Source organism: Ailuropoda melanoleuca, chromosome 2 (genome assembly GCF_002007445.2).
Source record: "Ailuropoda melanoleuca isolate Jingjing chromosome 2, ASM200744v2, whole genome shotgun sequence".
Lineage (NCBI taxonomy): Eukaryota > Metazoa > Chordata > Mammalia > Carnivora > Ursidae > Ailuropoda > Ailuropoda melanoleuca.
This window is the reverse complement of record NC_048219.1, coordinates 62,091,894-62,110,102: the sequence shown is the minus strand read 5'-3', so window position 1 is coordinate 62,110,102 and position 18,209 is coordinate 62,091,894. Positions and strand designations below refer to the sequence as shown.

The 18,209-nt window shown below is 40.0% G+C and overlaps 1 protein-coding gene across 1 annotated transcript in view; it reads right to left on the bottom strand.

The window, feature by feature from the left end:
• The window catches only part of EPHX4 (epoxide hydrolase 4), a 32,131-nt gene extending 13,931 nt beyond the window's left edge, over nt 1-18,200 (bottom strand). The window contains exons 1-4 of the mRNA XM_002926194.4: nt 17,862-18,200; nt 15,528-15,613; nt 4,828-4,985; nt 3,126-3,254 (exon numbers count right to left, since the gene is read on the bottom strand). Coding sequence (XP_002926240.1) covers nt 3,126-3,254; nt 4,828-4,985; nt 15,528-15,613; nt 17,862-18,092 — 604 coding nt within the window. The 5' untranslated portion in view covers nt 18,093-18,200. The remainder of the gene's footprint in view (nt 1-3,125; nt 3,255-4,827; nt 4,986-15,527; nt 15,614-17,861) is intronic.
• Nucleotides 18,201-18,209: the final 9 nt, after the last annotated feature.

The window sequence follows — 18,209 nt, the reverse complement described above, 5'->3', positions numbered from 1 at the left end:
TCTCTGGTGTTGTAATATGTGGACTGAGTCCTGAATGGTAAGAGGGAGTCGGCTGTGCAAAGATCTAGGAAGAAAATCCAGGAACAGAAAGTAGGTCCTGGGCTTGGCACATTTAAGAAGCAGAAGGAACGGCAGTGTGACTGGGGTACAGTCAATGAGGAGGGAGAAGTGGCATGAGATGAGTCAGAGAGCAAAGTAGAAGTCCGGGCAGGGAGGACCAGAGGAGATGGATTTCTAAGTGCTTTGGAAAGACACTGAAGCTTTAAACTGAAGAATAGTGTAATCACACGTATTAAATGTACATCCTTGTTGTTTCTTGTGCACAATGTTTTTGCTTTCTTTGCTATAAAGGTAATGATTTTTCCTATTTCTAATTTTGTAACTAACATGGTTAGTGCTAACATGGTTGGAATTTTTAGAACTATAATTCTCAGGTAAGTGGAGTTTCGTTATGCTCTACTTTTTGTAAAGTCATCACTGAACAAAATTTATTCAGCTCTGCATGAAGATATATCAATATAATTAAGGGTTAAATATAGGCATATTCCTTGAAGACCTTATTTAACCTGACCAGGGCTGAACCTAGACTGGTTAAAACAATTCCAGAAATATTTCAAGAATCTTCTTGCTGCAATGACCAATTATAAATTGTCCTTTTAGCAACATCACAAAAATAACATTGACTCAAGGGTCCCAATCAATGGAACAAGCATGTACCACAACTTTTGCTACTTAATGCAACTAAGAAAATATAGCAAATCTCAGTTTGATATTTGAATCCTAAGCATCCATGCTATCACCTCAACAGAAATAGGACAATTGGATATATATCTAAAATTCAACTCTTGGGGCGCCTGGAGGCTCAGTTGTTTAAGCATCTGCCTTCGGCTCAGGTCATGAGCCCAGAGTCCTGGGACTGAAGCCCTCATCGCATTGGGCTCCCTGCTCAGTGGGGAGCCTGCTTCTCCCCCCTCTTCCACTCCCCCTGCTTATGCTCTCTCAAATAAATAAACAAGCAAGATCTTTTAAAAAATTAAAAAAATAAAATAAAATTCAAATCTTATGCTTATAATATACAATATTTATGTAGTCATGTTCCTTTGTCCCTTTTATGTAGTCATGTTCCCAACATAGAATTCTTTGTTCCCTAGAGGGCTGCTGTGAGTCATAGCAGTACCTGAAACTCAGAAAACTTGACAAGGGTGGTTAAAGAGGACAAGATTATAGTTTTTGTCAAAACCAAATAAAAATGTGCCTACCCATGGTTCACTGGTCTTTAAACACTCTGAGGATTTTAAGAGTTCCCTTTATAGTAGGGGTTCTCAAGGTATAGCCCACGTGGACCTCTGGGGATCCCCAAGACCCTTTTAAGCCATCCGGACAGTCAAACCTACTTCATTACAATACTAAGACATTATTAGCTTTTTTCATTTGGTTAGCATTTGTGCTCATGGTACAAAAGCAATGGTAGATAAAGCCATTGCTGTCCGAACGCAAAGCAAGGTAGTGACACTAAACAATACTAGCAGTCATTGTATTTTTGCCACCACACACTTGCAGCAAACAAATACATAAATAGATAAAATTAAGTGCCAGTTTCACTTAGGAATGTCCTAGGTAAAACAGCAAAAATAATTTTATTAAATTTCAACCTTTGTGCACATGTCCTTTGAACACTGAAATGAAACAGAAAGCACACATAAAGCAGTTCTGTTGAACACCCAAGTACAATGGTTGTCTCAAGGAATAGCACTTCTTCAATTCTTTGAGTTGATTAGTTGAATTAGCTGCATTTCTTATGGAATACCATTTTTACTTGAAAGGATGACTAACAAATTATCACCAGTCAGACTCGAGTATTTGACAGATAGTCTCTCAAAAATGAACAAAGTAAGCCTGTCACTTGGGGGAAAACAATCAACAGTATTTGTTGTCAACAACGAAACTCAAGCTTTCAAATGAAAATTAGAATTTTGGAAATGTGTATTTGCTACTGTGAGCGTGACAGCTTTGCAATACTCAACAACTTTTTGATGAAATTGGGGCAATATTAGTGAATGTGATTCTTTGATATAATAAAATGTGTCAACTTATGGAAGATCTGCATAACTCAATGAACCAATATGTTTCAATGCAGGGTGATGCAAAATCATGCATGGGTAAAAAATCCATTCAAAGTACTAGAAAGACTAATGGATTTTAATGTAACAGAGCACGAAAAGTTCATTAATATGACATCAGATTCTACATTGTTACTAACCTTTAAGAAACCACCAATTTTTGAGTTTGGTGTAGTATTAAAGAAGAAAATCCACAGTTATCTGAAAAGGCTATTAAAATACTCCTCCCTTTTCCAATTACAAATCTGCGTGAGGCCAGATTTCTTCATACACTTCAATTCAAACAACATATTGTAACAGACGGAATGCAGAAGCAGAGCTGAGAATCCAGCTGTCTTCTATTAAGCCAAAAATTAAAGAGGTTTGCAAAAATGTGAAACAATGACATTCTTCTCACTAAAATTTTGTTAAGAAAGATGTAGCTAGTTTTCATTAAAATGTTAGTTACGTTAACAGGTACTGGATTTATTATTTTTTAATGAATTAATATATAATTTTAAATTTTTCTCATTTTTAATTTCTAATACAATAAATATTTTTATATATGTCCTATATAAACAAAGCTCAATGGGCCTTTAATGATTCTTAAGAGTATAAAGGAGTCCTGAAACTCAAAATTTGAGAACTACGGCTTTAAAGAATGCTGTCATTCCTGATAGCCCAAGCAGTTAGGCAAGAGGAGAATTTATTTCTAGGTTGTCAAGATTCATTACTGTCAAAGTAATGTTACTGCATTTTTTCCCTTTATCCCTCTCCAAGTTAGCAGTAAAATATTCTCTAAAAAAAAAAATAAAATTATGCAAGCAAATATGAAACTACGATTTCTCAGACTCTTGTGGAATATTTAAAGCCAAGGTAACTGACATTGTCATATGCTAATACCATGTTAGTCATTTAATTTAAAAAATACTGTTATTCAAATTTTGCTGTTTTTAATCCAAAGTGTCAGTGACAATAGTGAATTGTCACATTAGCAAAAATGTTTTAATTAAAATTTAAACTCACCTGTAAATACATTTGGGTGAGGGAAGTTAATAACAATAAGCTTCATCACCATTTCGGGATAACAGATGGCGATTAGCCAAGCAATCATTCCCCCCCAGTCATGGCCAATAAGAACACATTTGCTATACCCTGAAATGGAGGGAAAAAAATGTTGATGTCATTGAAGGTGGACGCATCATTACCTCACATAAAATGGGTACACTTCTGAAACTAATCTTCCCATAATCTCACTCTATTTATGTACTTTATGCAGATACTAAGCTTGGTGTTTCCAAAACCTGTATGTCCAAATCACCTAAGTAGCTTTTTAGAAAATGTAAATGTCCAACCTCCATTCTAGAACTACAGATTCAGAATCCCTCCCAGGAATCTGTATTTTTTTTAAAAATCTGAAATAGCTAGCTCAGCTCTTGTCCCAGGAAACTGAGTTTGGAAAACCATGGTAAAGATTACACATAATTAGGTCATAAGCAAGATTATATTATTGATTTGCCTAGAAAATTGCATGAAGACATATTTAGGCCAAGTCTGACTGAATTACCACAAAACAGGAATGAAATATGGCTGCTGGAAATCAATGTCTTTGAGTCTATTTTATTGTAATCAGACTAAATGACAACACTGCATTGATAACCCCAGACCTCAACCATTTTTTTTCTCCTCCTAGAATATTGGCCTGATCTATGTTCTCATTAGATTATTGTAGAGAAGGCCTTTAATTTGATTTCATGGGTTTCTTACTATATTAGCTCCATTAACATAACATGGTGGCAGCTGGGTTTTAGTCAAAAAAGTTGTAGTGGATTCAATTACTGTTAAAAATATTTACTCCTCCCCTCTCCCCACTGCCATAAAATGAGTATACATCGCCACCCCTCTGATGTTAGACTTAGCCATGTGATTCACTTTGGTCATATGGTGGGAGTATGATTTGACTTTGGACTCAACAATATGACTTGCTTTGACCAATGTGCTGCAAGCAGAAACTTGAAATACACTTCTGCATCTGGGCTCACCCTCTTGCCATTTCTGCCATTGCCAAGAGAAGAGGAAAAGCTACCTCTAGGTAGCTACTCCCCTTTAGCTTGGGTTCCAGCCCAAATCAGAGGGAGAAGCCAGTCCCAGCAGGACCTGTAACCTGAGGCAAAGCCCCAGGGGTCCAGCCTACACTTGATCTCAGGGTCCTGAGTTCGAGCCCCACACTGGGCTCCCTGTTCAGTGGGGAATCTGCATCTCCCTCTCCATCTGCCCCTCTGCCTGCTTGTGCTCTCTCCCACTCTCTCTCAAATAAATAAAAATCTTAAAAAAAAAAGAAGATAGTGCAAGTGCTTCTGCATCTTATAACATTTTAAAATGATTATTTAGATGTGGATTCTAAAGAAATAAAGTTTCTGAGTATAAGAATCAAATTTTCAATAATTAGTTCTGAAAATAATAAATTGCATACACTAGAAATACTTTTAAAAACAAATTTTCAAAGTCATTCTTGGCTGGTGGACTGAATCGTCATTCCGGATGTATTATTTTCAATTTCCTCTATAAATATTTTCGGCTGTACACCCAAAACCATGGTGACAGGATCCAGACAACCGCTCAGGTAAATGGAAAATGCCTCCTTCCAAGAAATGAGGTTACCAATTCACAATTTGTTGAATGTTAGTCCCTTAAAAGAGATTATACTATTTTTTTAAAACTGACCTACCTAAAGAGTCTAAAATATCCTTTATATCTGTAATTAGACAGTCCAATTTATAATTCTCTCGATGAATGGGAGCATCTGTTTCTCCATAGCCTCTCAGATCAAGCGCTACAACTCGATATTCACTTTTAAATTCCCTTAGTTGGTGACGCCAAGAATACCTGCAGGAAATAAGAAACATTAAAAATACCACAGTAGTGAATCCAGAGAGTAACATTACAGTTTTTCTAAGTGGACAACTATAAGAAACTGTCTATTTTGGGAAAGGTTATATAGCCGTCTGTGATCCAGAGGTAGAGACGTGTTCCAGAAGGGAGCACTGAAGTTCTTTATAAAAATGTATTTTTTTTTTTAACCAGCTCCAGTGGGGTGTAACAAAGAGGCAGTGTTTACAGAAACTACAAAATATCTGACACTAAAAACCAAAATACTTCTATATGTACTTAAGAAATCAATTTTCTGGGGCGCCTGGGTGGCACAGCGGTTAAGCGTCTGCCTTCAGCTCAGGGCGTGATCCCCGCGTTGTGAGATCGAGCCCCACATCAGGCTCCTCTGCTGTGAGCCTGCTTCTTCCTCTCCCACTCCCCCTGCTTGTGTTCCCTCTCTCACTGGCTGTCTCTATCTCTGTCAAATAAATAAATAAAATCTTTAAAAAAAAAAAAAAAAGAAATCAATTTTCTGGGGCTCCTGGGTGGCACAGTGGTTGAGCGTCTGCCTTCAGACCAAGGGCGTGATCCCGGCGTTATGGGATCGAGCTCCACATCAGGCTCTTCTGCTATGAGCCTGCTTCTTCCTCTCCCACTCCCCCTGCTGGTGTTCCCTCTCTCCCTGGCTGTCTCTCTATCTGTCGAATAAATAAAATCTTTAAAAAAAAAAAAAAGAAATCAATTTTCTAGGCTTCCTTAAATAATGTTTACAGCTATCAGGGAATCCGTATTTACAAATGCTTCTGTGGAGAAGATGCTGAATGAGTACAAGCAAGTGTGATATTAAAAACATTTAAGGGGAGCTTGGGTGGCAGAGTCAGTTAAGCGTCTGACTCTTGGTTTCAGCTCAGGTCAGGATCTCAGGGTCGTGAGATCTTGCCGGGCCTCAGGCTTGCGGTCAGCGCACAGTTTGCTTGAGATTCTCTCTCTCTCTCCTTCTCCCTCTGCCCCTCCCGCTTGTGCTCAATCTCTCTCAAATAAATAAATAAATCTTTAAAAAAAAAAAAAACGCACACACTTAACAGCCAAAATGGCACTGGCATTAACTGACCAATAACAATGGCCAGCGCTGGGGTGCCTGGGTGGCTTGGGGGTTAGATTTCTGACTTCGTCTCAGGTCATGCTTTCAGGGTCCTGGGATCAAGCCTGGCGTCGGGCTCCCCACTCAGTGGGGAATCTGCTTCTCCCTCTCCCTCGGCCCACCCCCTGCCCCCTGCCCTGCTTGTGCTCTCTCCCTCTCAACTAAATAAAATCTTAAAGAAAAAAAAAAAAAAAAAGAATGGCCAGTGTGCTACAGGCAGGTCCTGGAGGCCTTTGCAGGGCCAGGTATCCCCCTGTGCTTGATCATGGAATTGCAGAATTAAATGAAATACAAAAATCCATTAGATTTTCTTTTCTTTTTTTTTTTTAATGATTTTCTTTTTAAGTAATCTCTGCACCCAACGTGGGTCTCAAATTTACAACCCCGAGATCAAGAGTCACATGCTCTATGGACTGAGCCAGTCAGGCACCCCGATCCTTGAGATTTTCTTCTTCAAACAAGCAAAATCATTTTGGATAACAAAGAGAAAAAAAAAGATGTAGATTTTCCAAAGTAACTCACTATGTTGTGGAACAGTAAATATGCATTTAAAAAATGGATCCGCATGCACATCTGTTCATGGAAACAGTGTAGAATTATCTGACACAAGCCAAATGGGAGATAATTGTCTGAAAAGATTTTTGGAGTGCAACACGCAAGTGTACACAGGGATCTGAGCTTAGAAGCCAACAGTGAGAGAGGCTGCAATGTGAAGTGTCACAAAGCAATAAGATCAATGAAACAAACTATGCACTTTCCATCAACAGGTCATCGGGAAGAGAGACACATATTTGTAATTATGCGTGGATATAGAATCTTTGATCTATTATTAGGATATCTATGATTTGTGAAAATCTGCAAAAGCATTAACAATTAAGACAGATTTGAAAATGTTAATAAAAAGTATGTTTCTTAGCGAGTTCATAGCAATCTTATTAACCTTGTCTTTAGGTTGTAACAAATAAAGCAGTTTGTTTCTTCAAAGATACTCATCAGTCAACACATATGATATTATTTTCTCATTAGTCTTACTTAAAATTTTCAATTGATTTTTTTATGTCTTTGTAACTGGAGCCAAACTCTTCCCTCTTCAGGGATTACCTCATGCCTAATCAATAAAGTTCTGCAGATTTAACCTTTTAAATATTTATTTAATCACTTTTCCTGTCCATCCCTACTATCATTACCTTAATTCAGGCCTCCAGTAATGCAGCAATCTATCGATTGGTCTGTATGCATTTCATTCCCCTCAGCGCTATTTTTTACAAAACCAGACTGAAGTCGCAAAAACACAAACTCTGTCATGCTTAACATCTTTTCTTGAATCCTTATTACAGACATATCTCAGACATATTGCAGGTCGGTTCCAGACCACCACAATAAAGCAAATACCACGATAAAGTTAATTAAATGAAATTTTTGTTTCCCAGTGCATATAAAAGTCATGTTTACATTGTAGTCTATTAAGTGTGTAATAATATTATGTCTAAAAAGCAATGTATATATCTTAATTTAAAAAGTATTGCTTGTATAGAATGGTTGAATCACTATATTGTACACCTAAAGCTAACAAAACACTGTAGGTTAACTACACTAGACTTAAAATTAAAAACATAATAAAATCAAAAAAAGAAAAAAAAAACTTTATTGCTAAAGAAGTGCTAACTGTCATCTGAACTTTCAGCAAGTTGTAATCTTTTTGGAGGGTCTTGCCTCGATGTGATGGCCATTGACTGACCAGAGTGGCGGCTGCTGTGGGTTGGGATGGCTGTGGTAGTTTCTCAAAATAAGAGAACAATGAAGTTTGCCACATTGATTCATTCTTTCCTTCACAAATGACTTCTCTGTAGTGTGTGATGCTGTTTGATGGTGTTTTATCCACAGCAGAACTTCTTTCACCCTTGGAGTCGGTCCTCTCAAGCCCTGCTGCTGCTTTATCAACTGAGTGTATGTCATGGTCTAAATCCTCTGTTGTCATCTCAACAATCTTCACAGCATCTTCACCAGCAGTAGATTCCAGCTCAGGGAACCACTGTCTTTGCTCTTCTGTGAGAAGCAGGTCCTCAGCCGTGAAAGTTCGATCCTGAGATCACAGCCATTCAGTCCCATGTTCGGGCTCCATGGCTGCTTCTAGTCCTCTCGCTGTTCCCACCACACCTGCAGTTACTGCCTCCACTAGAGTCCAGAACCCTCCACGTCATCCATGAGGGCTGGGACCAACTTCTTCCAAACTCCTGTTCATGTTGACACTGGGACCTCTTCCCATGAATCACGAATGTTCTCAGTGGCATCTAGAATGGTGACTGCTCCAGAAGGTTTTCAACTGACTTCATCCAGATCCATCAGAGGAATCACTATCTATGCAGCTATAGCCTTATGAAATGCGTTTCTTAAATGAAGACACTTAAAAGTCAAAACGACTTCTTGATCCATGAGTTGCACGATGGATGCTGTGTTAAGAGGCATGAAAACAACATTAATCCCATTGTCCAGCTCCATCAGAGCTCCTGGGTGACCAGATGCATTGTCAGTGAGCAGTCATATTTTGAAAGAAATCTTTTTTTTTCTGAGCATTAGGTCTCAACAGTGGATTTAAAATATTCAGCAAACCATGTTGTAAACAGATGTGCTGTCATCCAGGCTTTGTTGTTCCATTTATAGAAAACAGGCAGAATGGATTTAGTGTAATTCTTAAGGGATTCTAGGATTTTCAGAATAACCAATGAGCATCGGCTTCAACTTCAAGTCACTGGCTATATTAACCCCTAACAAGATTGTCAGGCTGTTCTTTGAAACTTTGAGGCCAAGCATTAACTTCTCTCTAGGTAAGAAAGTCCTCGAAAGCATCTTCTTCCAATAGAAGGCTGTTTCATCTACATTGAAAATTTGTTGTTTATTCTGGCCACCTTCTCGTAGCTAGATCTTCTCCATAACTTGCTGCAGCTTCTACGTCAGCACTTGCTGCTTCCCCTTGCACTTTTCTCTTACGGAGATGGCTTCTTTTCTTAAGCCTCATGAACCAACCTCTGCTAGCCTCAAACTTTTCTCCTGCAGCTTCCTCACCTCTCTCAGCCTTCACAGAAGTGAAGAGAGTTAGGGCCTGGCTCTGGATTAGGCTCTGGCTTAAGGGAATGTTGTGGCTGATTTGATCTTCTCTCCAGACCACTGAAACTTTCTCCATATCAAAAATAAGGTCATTTCACTTTCTTATCATTTGTGTGTTCACTAGAGTAGCACTTCCAATTTCCTTCAAGAACTTTTTCACAGCATTCGAAACTTGGCTAACTGGTGGGAGAGGCTTAGCTTTCAGCCTGTCTCGGCTTTTGACATGCTTTCCTCACTACGCTTAGTCATTTCTGGCTTTTGATTTAAAGTGAGAGATATGGGACTCCTCATTTCATTTGAATATTTAGGGGCCATTGTAAGATTATTAATTGGCTTCATTTCAATGTTGTGTGTCTCAGGGAACAGGGAGAGCCAAGGGGAGGGAGAAAGATGGGGGAAAGGCTTATTGGTGGAGCAGTCAGAACACACACAACTTCCATTCTTAAGTTCACCATCGTATATAGGTGTGGTTTATGGCACCCCAAGACTATTACGGTAGTAACATCAAAGATCACTGATCACAGATCACCATAACAAATGTAATAGTGATAATGATAGAGTTTGAAATATTGTAAAAAATACCAAAATGTAATACAGAGACACAAAATGAGAAAATGCTGTTGGAAAAATGACTCCAACAGCCTTGCTCTACACAGGGTTCCACAAACCTTCAATTTGTTTAAAAAAAAGAAAAAAACACAGTATCTTATCTACGAAGCACAATAAAACAAGGTCTATCTGAACTCATAACATGCAGCCCAAGCTGATCATCGTGGCAGACAAAACCTCCAAGGTTTTGACCAAGGCCCAATCTTCAGCCTAATTACTTTATACTCTTTGTCATTTGCTATGTAATAAAAAGAGCCAGCAGTTATATCATTCTTAGTACATGCCAGGCACAATTCTAAGTGTTTCACATATAGTAATGTCGATCTGCCAAACAAAACTATGAAGTAGGTATTATTATTATCCCCATAGTAGACCTAAAAAATCCAGAGGCACAGAAAGGTTAATTGCCTTGCCAAAGGTCACACAATTAGCAAAGAGCAGAATGAGGATTCAAGCCTAGGTAGTCTGTCCTGAGTCCGTGGTACACTGCCCCAGCCATGGGAAGCCACCTGTAGTGATCCAACGGCAGTATTGCTTCTTGCTTTTGACTTTGTTCCTCTGATTTCCTTTGTCTGCAACATCACCCCTCTCCGCCATTTCCCTACTCTCCATAATCCCTGCCCTTCCCCTTCACTGAACTCCTCACGCTGAGCATCTCCACTTCCAGGAGACCTCGCAGGCCCCCACCTTTACCAGAGGGTTGGGTGGGACCCTTCTTACTCTCCCACTTGCACATACACTCTTCAGACAACTGGGCATGAGCTTTATAACGATCTGTTCCGTCTGGTGCTTCCACTTGATTGAGAGCTCCCTCAACTGTCTGGTAGAATATTTAGACTGTGTAGGTGTTCAGTAAAGATGTGTTGCATAAGTGAAACAAACGAGTGGAAGGACTGAGGCTTGATAGTGCTAGAAGTACCAGCTGCTCAATAAAACTGTGCCCCAGTTCAAACCGTGAGGCAAGGACGGCTAAAGTTCCCAAGTTCCTGTTGGGGAATTTATAGTCAATGTCTGTGAAAACATGCATTGTTCTAATATCTTGAGTATCTATGTCCTCATTTAGAATTCATTTAGTGAGAGATTTCAAGGTAGAAATTTGACTCAAAGTAGTGTGTAAAATCCTGCAATATTTTACACTTAAAATTGCATTAGAGATTATGCAAACATAATACCTGCATATTTTATTCTCTTATTAATAATTTAAATCGCCTTACAAAGAAATTCAAGTACTGCTGTCATCCATGAGAGGAGCCAAATAATATTTTCAACATTTCTAAGAAATAGGGCAGCTGCTATCTTAATAAACTGCAAAAAAAATCTTAAATGTAACCTTCTCCCATATCTGATTCACACTTTAAGCTGAAATCACTCCAGAGATAGACTGATGGGCATTTCATTCATATGATAGTAAACAAAATTGAGCCCCTTGACACAGAAATGAAACATATTGCAAAAATCAGTAATTCAGGGGAACCTGGCTGGCTTAGTCCATAGAGCACACAACCCTTGATCTCAGGGTCGCAGGTTCAAACCCCATGTTGGGCATGGAGCCTACTTAAAAGAAAAAAAATCAGTAACTCCTAAAAATATTACAAAGAAAGCTAGCTATTTTCATCCACATTTTTTTTTTCTGGTACCTTTAGATAATAGCAGAAGACACTTCTAAAAAAGCAACCCCCTTCCTAGTGATTACTCTTGACATAAGAGGGCTTCTGGCTTACCAGGACAGCCACATTCAGATGTTGAATCTCCTTTCCCCTTCATAACAGAGAAAAGGCCACAGTCATCAGCCTCTGTGCTCAGCTGTGTGTACCAAAAGCCCTCCCTTGCCTCAGCGCTTGCGTAATGACGAATGCATTCCATACAGCTGGTGATGAAGACAACTCAAAGAAACTGCCTGCATCAGCTCCAAATATTTTTAAAAGCGATGCAAATTGAGGTGGAGAGAGAGTGGGAGAAAAACCATCTCCTGACAAACAACTTTATTTTTGGATAATTTAGCTAACAGTCTCAGAAATGCAGATCTTGTTTGATGTTTAGATTTTAAGAGAGAAGACCCAGAATTTTTATTGTTTCCATGTAACATCTTCTATTAAATATCACCAATTCTCAACAGCTATTCTTAGGGACTGATGATAAATGCAGATAATATATTGCATGTGTATAGTACTTTTCTGTTTAAAATCATTTTTACACATGTTGCCAATTTATGATTATTTTGTTTTCACAGTATCAAATATTCTGACCTACTTGATCTACAAATAAGCTTATAATTTCATATGTATTTAGGCAAAACTTGATTAATGGAGGAATAATATTTACACTTATAATGTAAATTTAAATTGGTTTGAAATGTCAAACAGAGTTTCTTGCTTTGTTGTTTTTGGCTTTTAAAGAAGCTAGAAATGCAAGAAAAAGGGTTTTTGAAAAAAGAGAGGAAAGCCGAGAGAGACCTGAAGTGGCTTAATCAAAACAGCTTTGTCCTAAACTCTGAATTTATTTGACTTTTTCCTGAATGGAGCACCTGAATGGAACTGACTAGACTCCTAATAGGTAATAGTGGCAGTCTGAGTGGAAGGAAAGTCAAAGGCTCAACACAAAGGTCTTGGCTCAGGGTATGACATAGTCAAACAGAAGTTTCTGATTATCAGCAATCTCCATGTAGTTGCTTCCGGACTTTCCCTAAACTACTGGGTAGCTTTCAGATTAAGGGCCAGCAAAGCTTAGTGAATTCAATATGCTGTTTGAATAACTGAACTATGAAAGGTTCACTGCTGTTTTTTTAAATCATAGCAAGGGTGTTCCTGGAGCAACACATCCAAGAATTGACTTTGCCAGAGCAAATGCAGCTGATGTCTAGGGACCAGTGCTGGGCCTGTCCCAGGCTGTCCTGTCCACTGGAGATTAGAGGACACGTATAAGAATCACCAGGCTTTTCTATTTTGCAAAAGGTCTCTTATGAAGGGTAAATAATGGGACAATGCTATGAAAAATGTACAAAAGTATCATTCTTAAAAATGACAGAGAGCATCAATGGTCCTCTATCAAAAGGGCATCACTGCTATTTGCTGTTCCTTTGAAACAATTACCAAGTGGCTGAAGTGGTTGTAGGTTTATGTTTATCTTCCTGGTAGACTCTTCCATATGTAAGGAAGTGAAGTTCCAGGAGAGAAAAGAGCATGGACATGGTGTGAGGTGAAGAGACAGAATAGCATTTAGATCTTTTCTTTCTAAAGAGTTAAATATTGGGGTGCCTGGGTGGCTCAAATGGTTAAGCGGCTACCTTTGGCTCAGGTCATGATCTCAGGGTGCGGGGATCGAGCCCTGGTCGGGCTCCCTGCTCAGTGGAGAGCCTGCTTCTCCCTCTGCCTCTGTCTCTCCTGCTTGTGCTCTCTCTCAAATACATAAATAAAATATTTTTAAAGAGTTAAATATCAACCACTGCCCAACAGATCATGAATTTTATTTAGAATGATGATCCAAAATGTTAGAGTGAGGTGTTCTTGCGTGGTTAGCTAACTTTTAACACCTTCTTGAATGTTTCTCTAAGGTGTGAAATTCGAAGGGTGGAAAGCACTGCATGATATCAGATGACCATCGTTCCTATATACTGAGGACAAGCGTGAGAGGTCAGCCCTGAAGCTCAAAAACGGGGTGTGCCTTATTTTCTGACCCTGCCAATTTCAGAAGGGTAGCTGTGAGGTTTAAATGAGATGGAAGTAAAACAGAAGAGTGTCTGGCATGCAGTAAATGGTCAGTAAATGGTTAACTATAACTATCCTCGGCAGCGGCAGCAGCAGTGGTCAGGAAATTATTTTTTTACAGGTCAGGGACAATGGCCTGTCTCCAAATGTCATTACTCTCACTCTTCACGTTGGAATTCCACTCTTACATATTCTTCACCTCCTTAAGAGCTTTAAAGATTTTGTAACATCCAAAGTCCTGATTTAAAATGCAACCAGCTCTCAAAGAGGTATGATCTCAGTGCACTTTAGTTAATACTTTATCAGGGAAAGGGACTTTATTAATAAATGCACGGCGGTTGCTAGTGCCGGCGCGCGGCTCTCCACACCGAGTGAAGGGGAATGAAGGAAGAAAAGGAACACTTACTGAGTATTCACTGGGGCTATGTGAAAGGCCTTCTGCATATTTTGACTCTCTTTATCTTCACAACAACTCTGCAAGATTACTGCAGATGATCGTGCAGGATCCTGCAGAGTAAGTGATTAAGCCAGAATTCACCGCCTATGTTTCTTTATGCAGATTTGACTCATGCTTCAGACTTACATTTTATTGTGAGCCAATCATGGCAAGCACTCCACTGAACGAATCGACATACATATGCTTGAATTGCACTGGGCTGTTTACCACCTAATTAAGTTGTCTCCAGATGGAAGAACAGATAAAAGTTTAACATGAAAACGACTTATGTTTATTCATGTAGGCAAATACAGAGGGGAGAAAAATCTTCACGAGGGGAAAAAATCTCAGAAAAAGACATCTACAGACTTTTTGCTCTGGAAAAATGAAGAGGTACATGGGGTTTTGCCACACTCCATTCTTTTCTTCAATACCTAGTACTTCCTCATGCACCAGCACTCTCAATGTATTTATTAATGAAGTCTCCTCCACTGATAACGTAGTAACTAAAGTGTATTAAGGTCAGATCTCTTTGAGAGCTAAGATGCATTTTAAATCAGGACTTTGGATAACACAAAATCTTTCAAGCTGTGAAGGAGGTACAGAATACATAATGGTGAAATTCTACGTGTTAAGAGTGCTAATAAGGGAGAAATTTGGGGATAGGGCATCATCCCAGACCTTTCCAAAGATACCACATATTCTGCCTTTCAGTCAGCTCAGAGGATATGGTTATTTTCATCCATTTCTTTGCATTTACTTCGTGAACTGTCTCAAGATCATAGCCCTGTGTTATCAAAAGCCTGGTTTTCTTTTCACCACTCTATGTAGCATCTTTTTAGAAAGATACTCATTTTTTAAAAGTTTAATCATATGTTGTTTTCATCTGTACTTATTTGGCTTTGTGAGGTTCAGAGGAGAACAGAACATTTTCTCCTAGGTAACTAGCAGCTGTATATTTTTGGTTATAGGTTTCTTCCTAATGAGAAATATTTAGTCCTTAATTTATCTTGCATCCATATGAGCCTGTTGCTACATGCATAGGAATAGTTCACCTTCAGTTTCCAAGAGTCCTCTTCTTTCTCCACCTTCCCCTCACCTGAGGCTTCTCCCAGACCATCCAGATAATAGGCACTCTATACCTTTGGTTTCTTTTCAATCTCCTTTCCCTGCCCAATGTGGCATATTGGTCACAGTAGATATTATAAAAACTGTTTTGTAGCTAGTTCAGAAATTTGAAACACTAAACAATACTTCTCTTAATTTTTCACAAAGAAAGAAAGAGAGAGAGAGAAGGAAGGAAGGAAAGAAGGAAGGAAGGGAAGAAAGGGAAGGAAGGGAAGGGAGGAAGAAAAAGGAAGGAGGAAGGGGGAGGAANAGGCTGGTACCATGTACATTTCTTTAGAATAGAAGGAAAACCATCCCTGTGATTCAGGAGCATTCAGGAAGAGTAACTGGCTAAGAGACCATAAAGTAAGGTCGATTAAAAGTCATAACAAAAAAATGACACTGTGATAAGCCAAATCCTTAATGCAAAATAAAAAGTTGGTTGGTAAGTTTACCAGAATTCTGGAAATCCATGAAGCAGCAGCATAAGTGGTTTGCCTCTTTCCCCAGCAGCAACATAATGAAATCTTAACCCCGAATCCTGCAGTACAAAATAGAGGGCATGGAATTTTAGTGGTATTTTGCCAAAAGAAGTGCATTTAGTATTTCCATTTCATTAAAGAAAAAACTCACTTGTGTTATTTTTAATATCAAGTAATAGAATATTATTAAATTTCAAAAAGAAAAGACTCCATGATTTATTAATAGAGTAAATTAGATTTACTTTTGTTGACATTCCCTTTATGGTACCTTCCCTTCTTGTTCTACTTACAAGGTCAATTTATATATTACACACTTCTGGAACAATGTCACAATTTATGACTTTCATCTTACTGATGTGTCACATTTCATCTCATTCAAATTCCACAGGACATGTAAATAATTCTGATCTGAATTTATATTCCTGCCATGTTTACCTCCTAGTCATGTACTTTTCTCAGCTTGCCCGTCAAGAGCTGTGCCATCAGTTATATAATTCACACCTCCTTTCCTTATTTTTAGTTCTCTCCTTCCCACATTATTATTTTAAGTTGAGTTGCATGTACAGCTCCCCTTGCTTCCTGCTCCTCATGTCATGTCAATGTATTTCTAACAGCAGATTTCTCTGTGTGCTCAAGACTTCTCTCTGCATGTAGGAGACAAGACTGCCCAAGGAAAAGAAAAGGCATGGGGGTGAGACAGGAATACAGCAAATACAGAGCAAACTGAAAAGAAGAAAATGGAGAAAGAAAGCAAGAAAGGAAAACAAAAATTCAGAAAGAAGTGAAAAAAGAAACCAAGAACCAAAAGATGAGCCCAGAGACTTAGTTTTATATCAGGTAACCCAAGCAAGAGGGTTTCCAGATGTGAAAAAATCTTAAAAGGTCATCTAATTCAACCCCATCATTTCTACAGATTTGGAAACTAAAGTCCAAAGATATTAACATGGGTCATAAAGGTGGTTGAGAGCAGGGCTGTGACCAGAACCGCATTTTGTCCTACCTTAAGAACAATGTTCCTTCCACTCCTTGCTTCTGTCTCTGGGGAAACTCTTTAGGTGGCCAGACTGAGAGGAAAAGCATTATGAGGAATTCCAGATGACTCTTTTTCACTGCTTTTCCTCCTCAGGTGGGACCAAGATAAGAAATCTGACTTTGTCCTCAGCTGCAGAATGCCTTTCTAGAAGTTCAATAACTTCTTTTATTGGTGATGAGTCTTGGCCACTTGATTAGATTCAGTGAATAAATATTTTATTGCACTTACTACATACAACACACTGTTCTAAGTTTTTATTTGGGGTTTTTGTTCGTTTGTTTTTTACAAATATCAATTAATTTCATACCAACCCCAGGCTGAATAAGGGTAAGAAAAATGTGCCCTTGGTCTTTTGAACTCTAGCAGCTGGACAATCTGGCTCCTCACAGGAATCCTGCACTTGGTGACATAAATATCCCCTCATGTGAGGCTACTTTTGAAAGGCCTGTGAGTCAGACTGCAGGGTGCATGCTGAAGGGCCATATCCCTTCACCACCTGGAGCCTGAGGAAATGGAATATCGTGGGCTGCCAGGAGGCTTGGGACAAGCATGAACAGTTCCAGTCTGAATGCATGGTTGACATTTACTTTTTATTCCATTCCTTTGTTCTCTGACTCCTTAAGTCTGCTTCCTGGCTCACAAACATACACCATTTATTTATTGTTTCATGCTGGTTAGGTCATCTGTGAATGCTCCATTCTGCTACTCTGAATAAAGTCCTATTTCCAATGACTTATTCTGTTTACTCTTTCAATCTCTAAAATTTGGGCAAGGACAGCCTCATGAGACAGTAGGGCAGGAGAAGGAACAATTCCCTACAGCTGATTTGAGCTCTAAAGGGCAAAAAGGTGACAGGAGACAGCTTTCCCTCACAGAGAGCAGACTCATTCTGGGTTGTTGTGGTGGAGCAGAGGGGCAGTAATATATATAGGACCCTGATGAGAGAACCTCCTCATAACCTCCTCTCATTCTCTCTGTCTCTCAGTCTCTCTCAGTCTCTCTCTGTCTCTGTCTCTCTCTCTCTCTCTCTCTCACACACACACACACACACACACGCACACGCACACACACACACGGTCCCGACCCCTCTCCCGCCACACCTCGCCCCCTTGCCTTGCCTCCCCCTGGCATCTTCCCTGTGCCCGCCGCGCGCTCTTGCGAGCCCCAGGAACACTAGGGGACGCTGGGCGTCATGGAAGGAGCAGCCCAGCGCGCTCCGCTCTCACGCCCGTCACGTTCCCTCCCGATACCGCCGGGCCCGCGCCGGCCTTCACCTTGATCCGCACGTAGCAGTGGGTACCCAAGGAGGGGTCGTTCAAGCACGCGGGAGGATGTTCCCGGGCGACCCTCCGGAAGGTCTGCGCGGGTCCCTTGCCGATGCTCCACAAAAGTTTGAGCAGGTAGATGGAGGCGCAGAGCCCGCAGTAGCAGTAGACCAGGGACCAGAAGAGCAGGGACCGGATCGTGACGGTCAGGCGGAGCAGGCAATCCCGCAGCCTCGCCATCGGGCGGGGCCGGCGGCGGGGCCCGCTGCCCTTCGGGGACGCGGGAGCAGCGGCGCTCACTCCGGCTCCGGAGCGAGACAGCCGGCGCGGCGGCGCGCCAGGCCCGCCAGCCGCTCG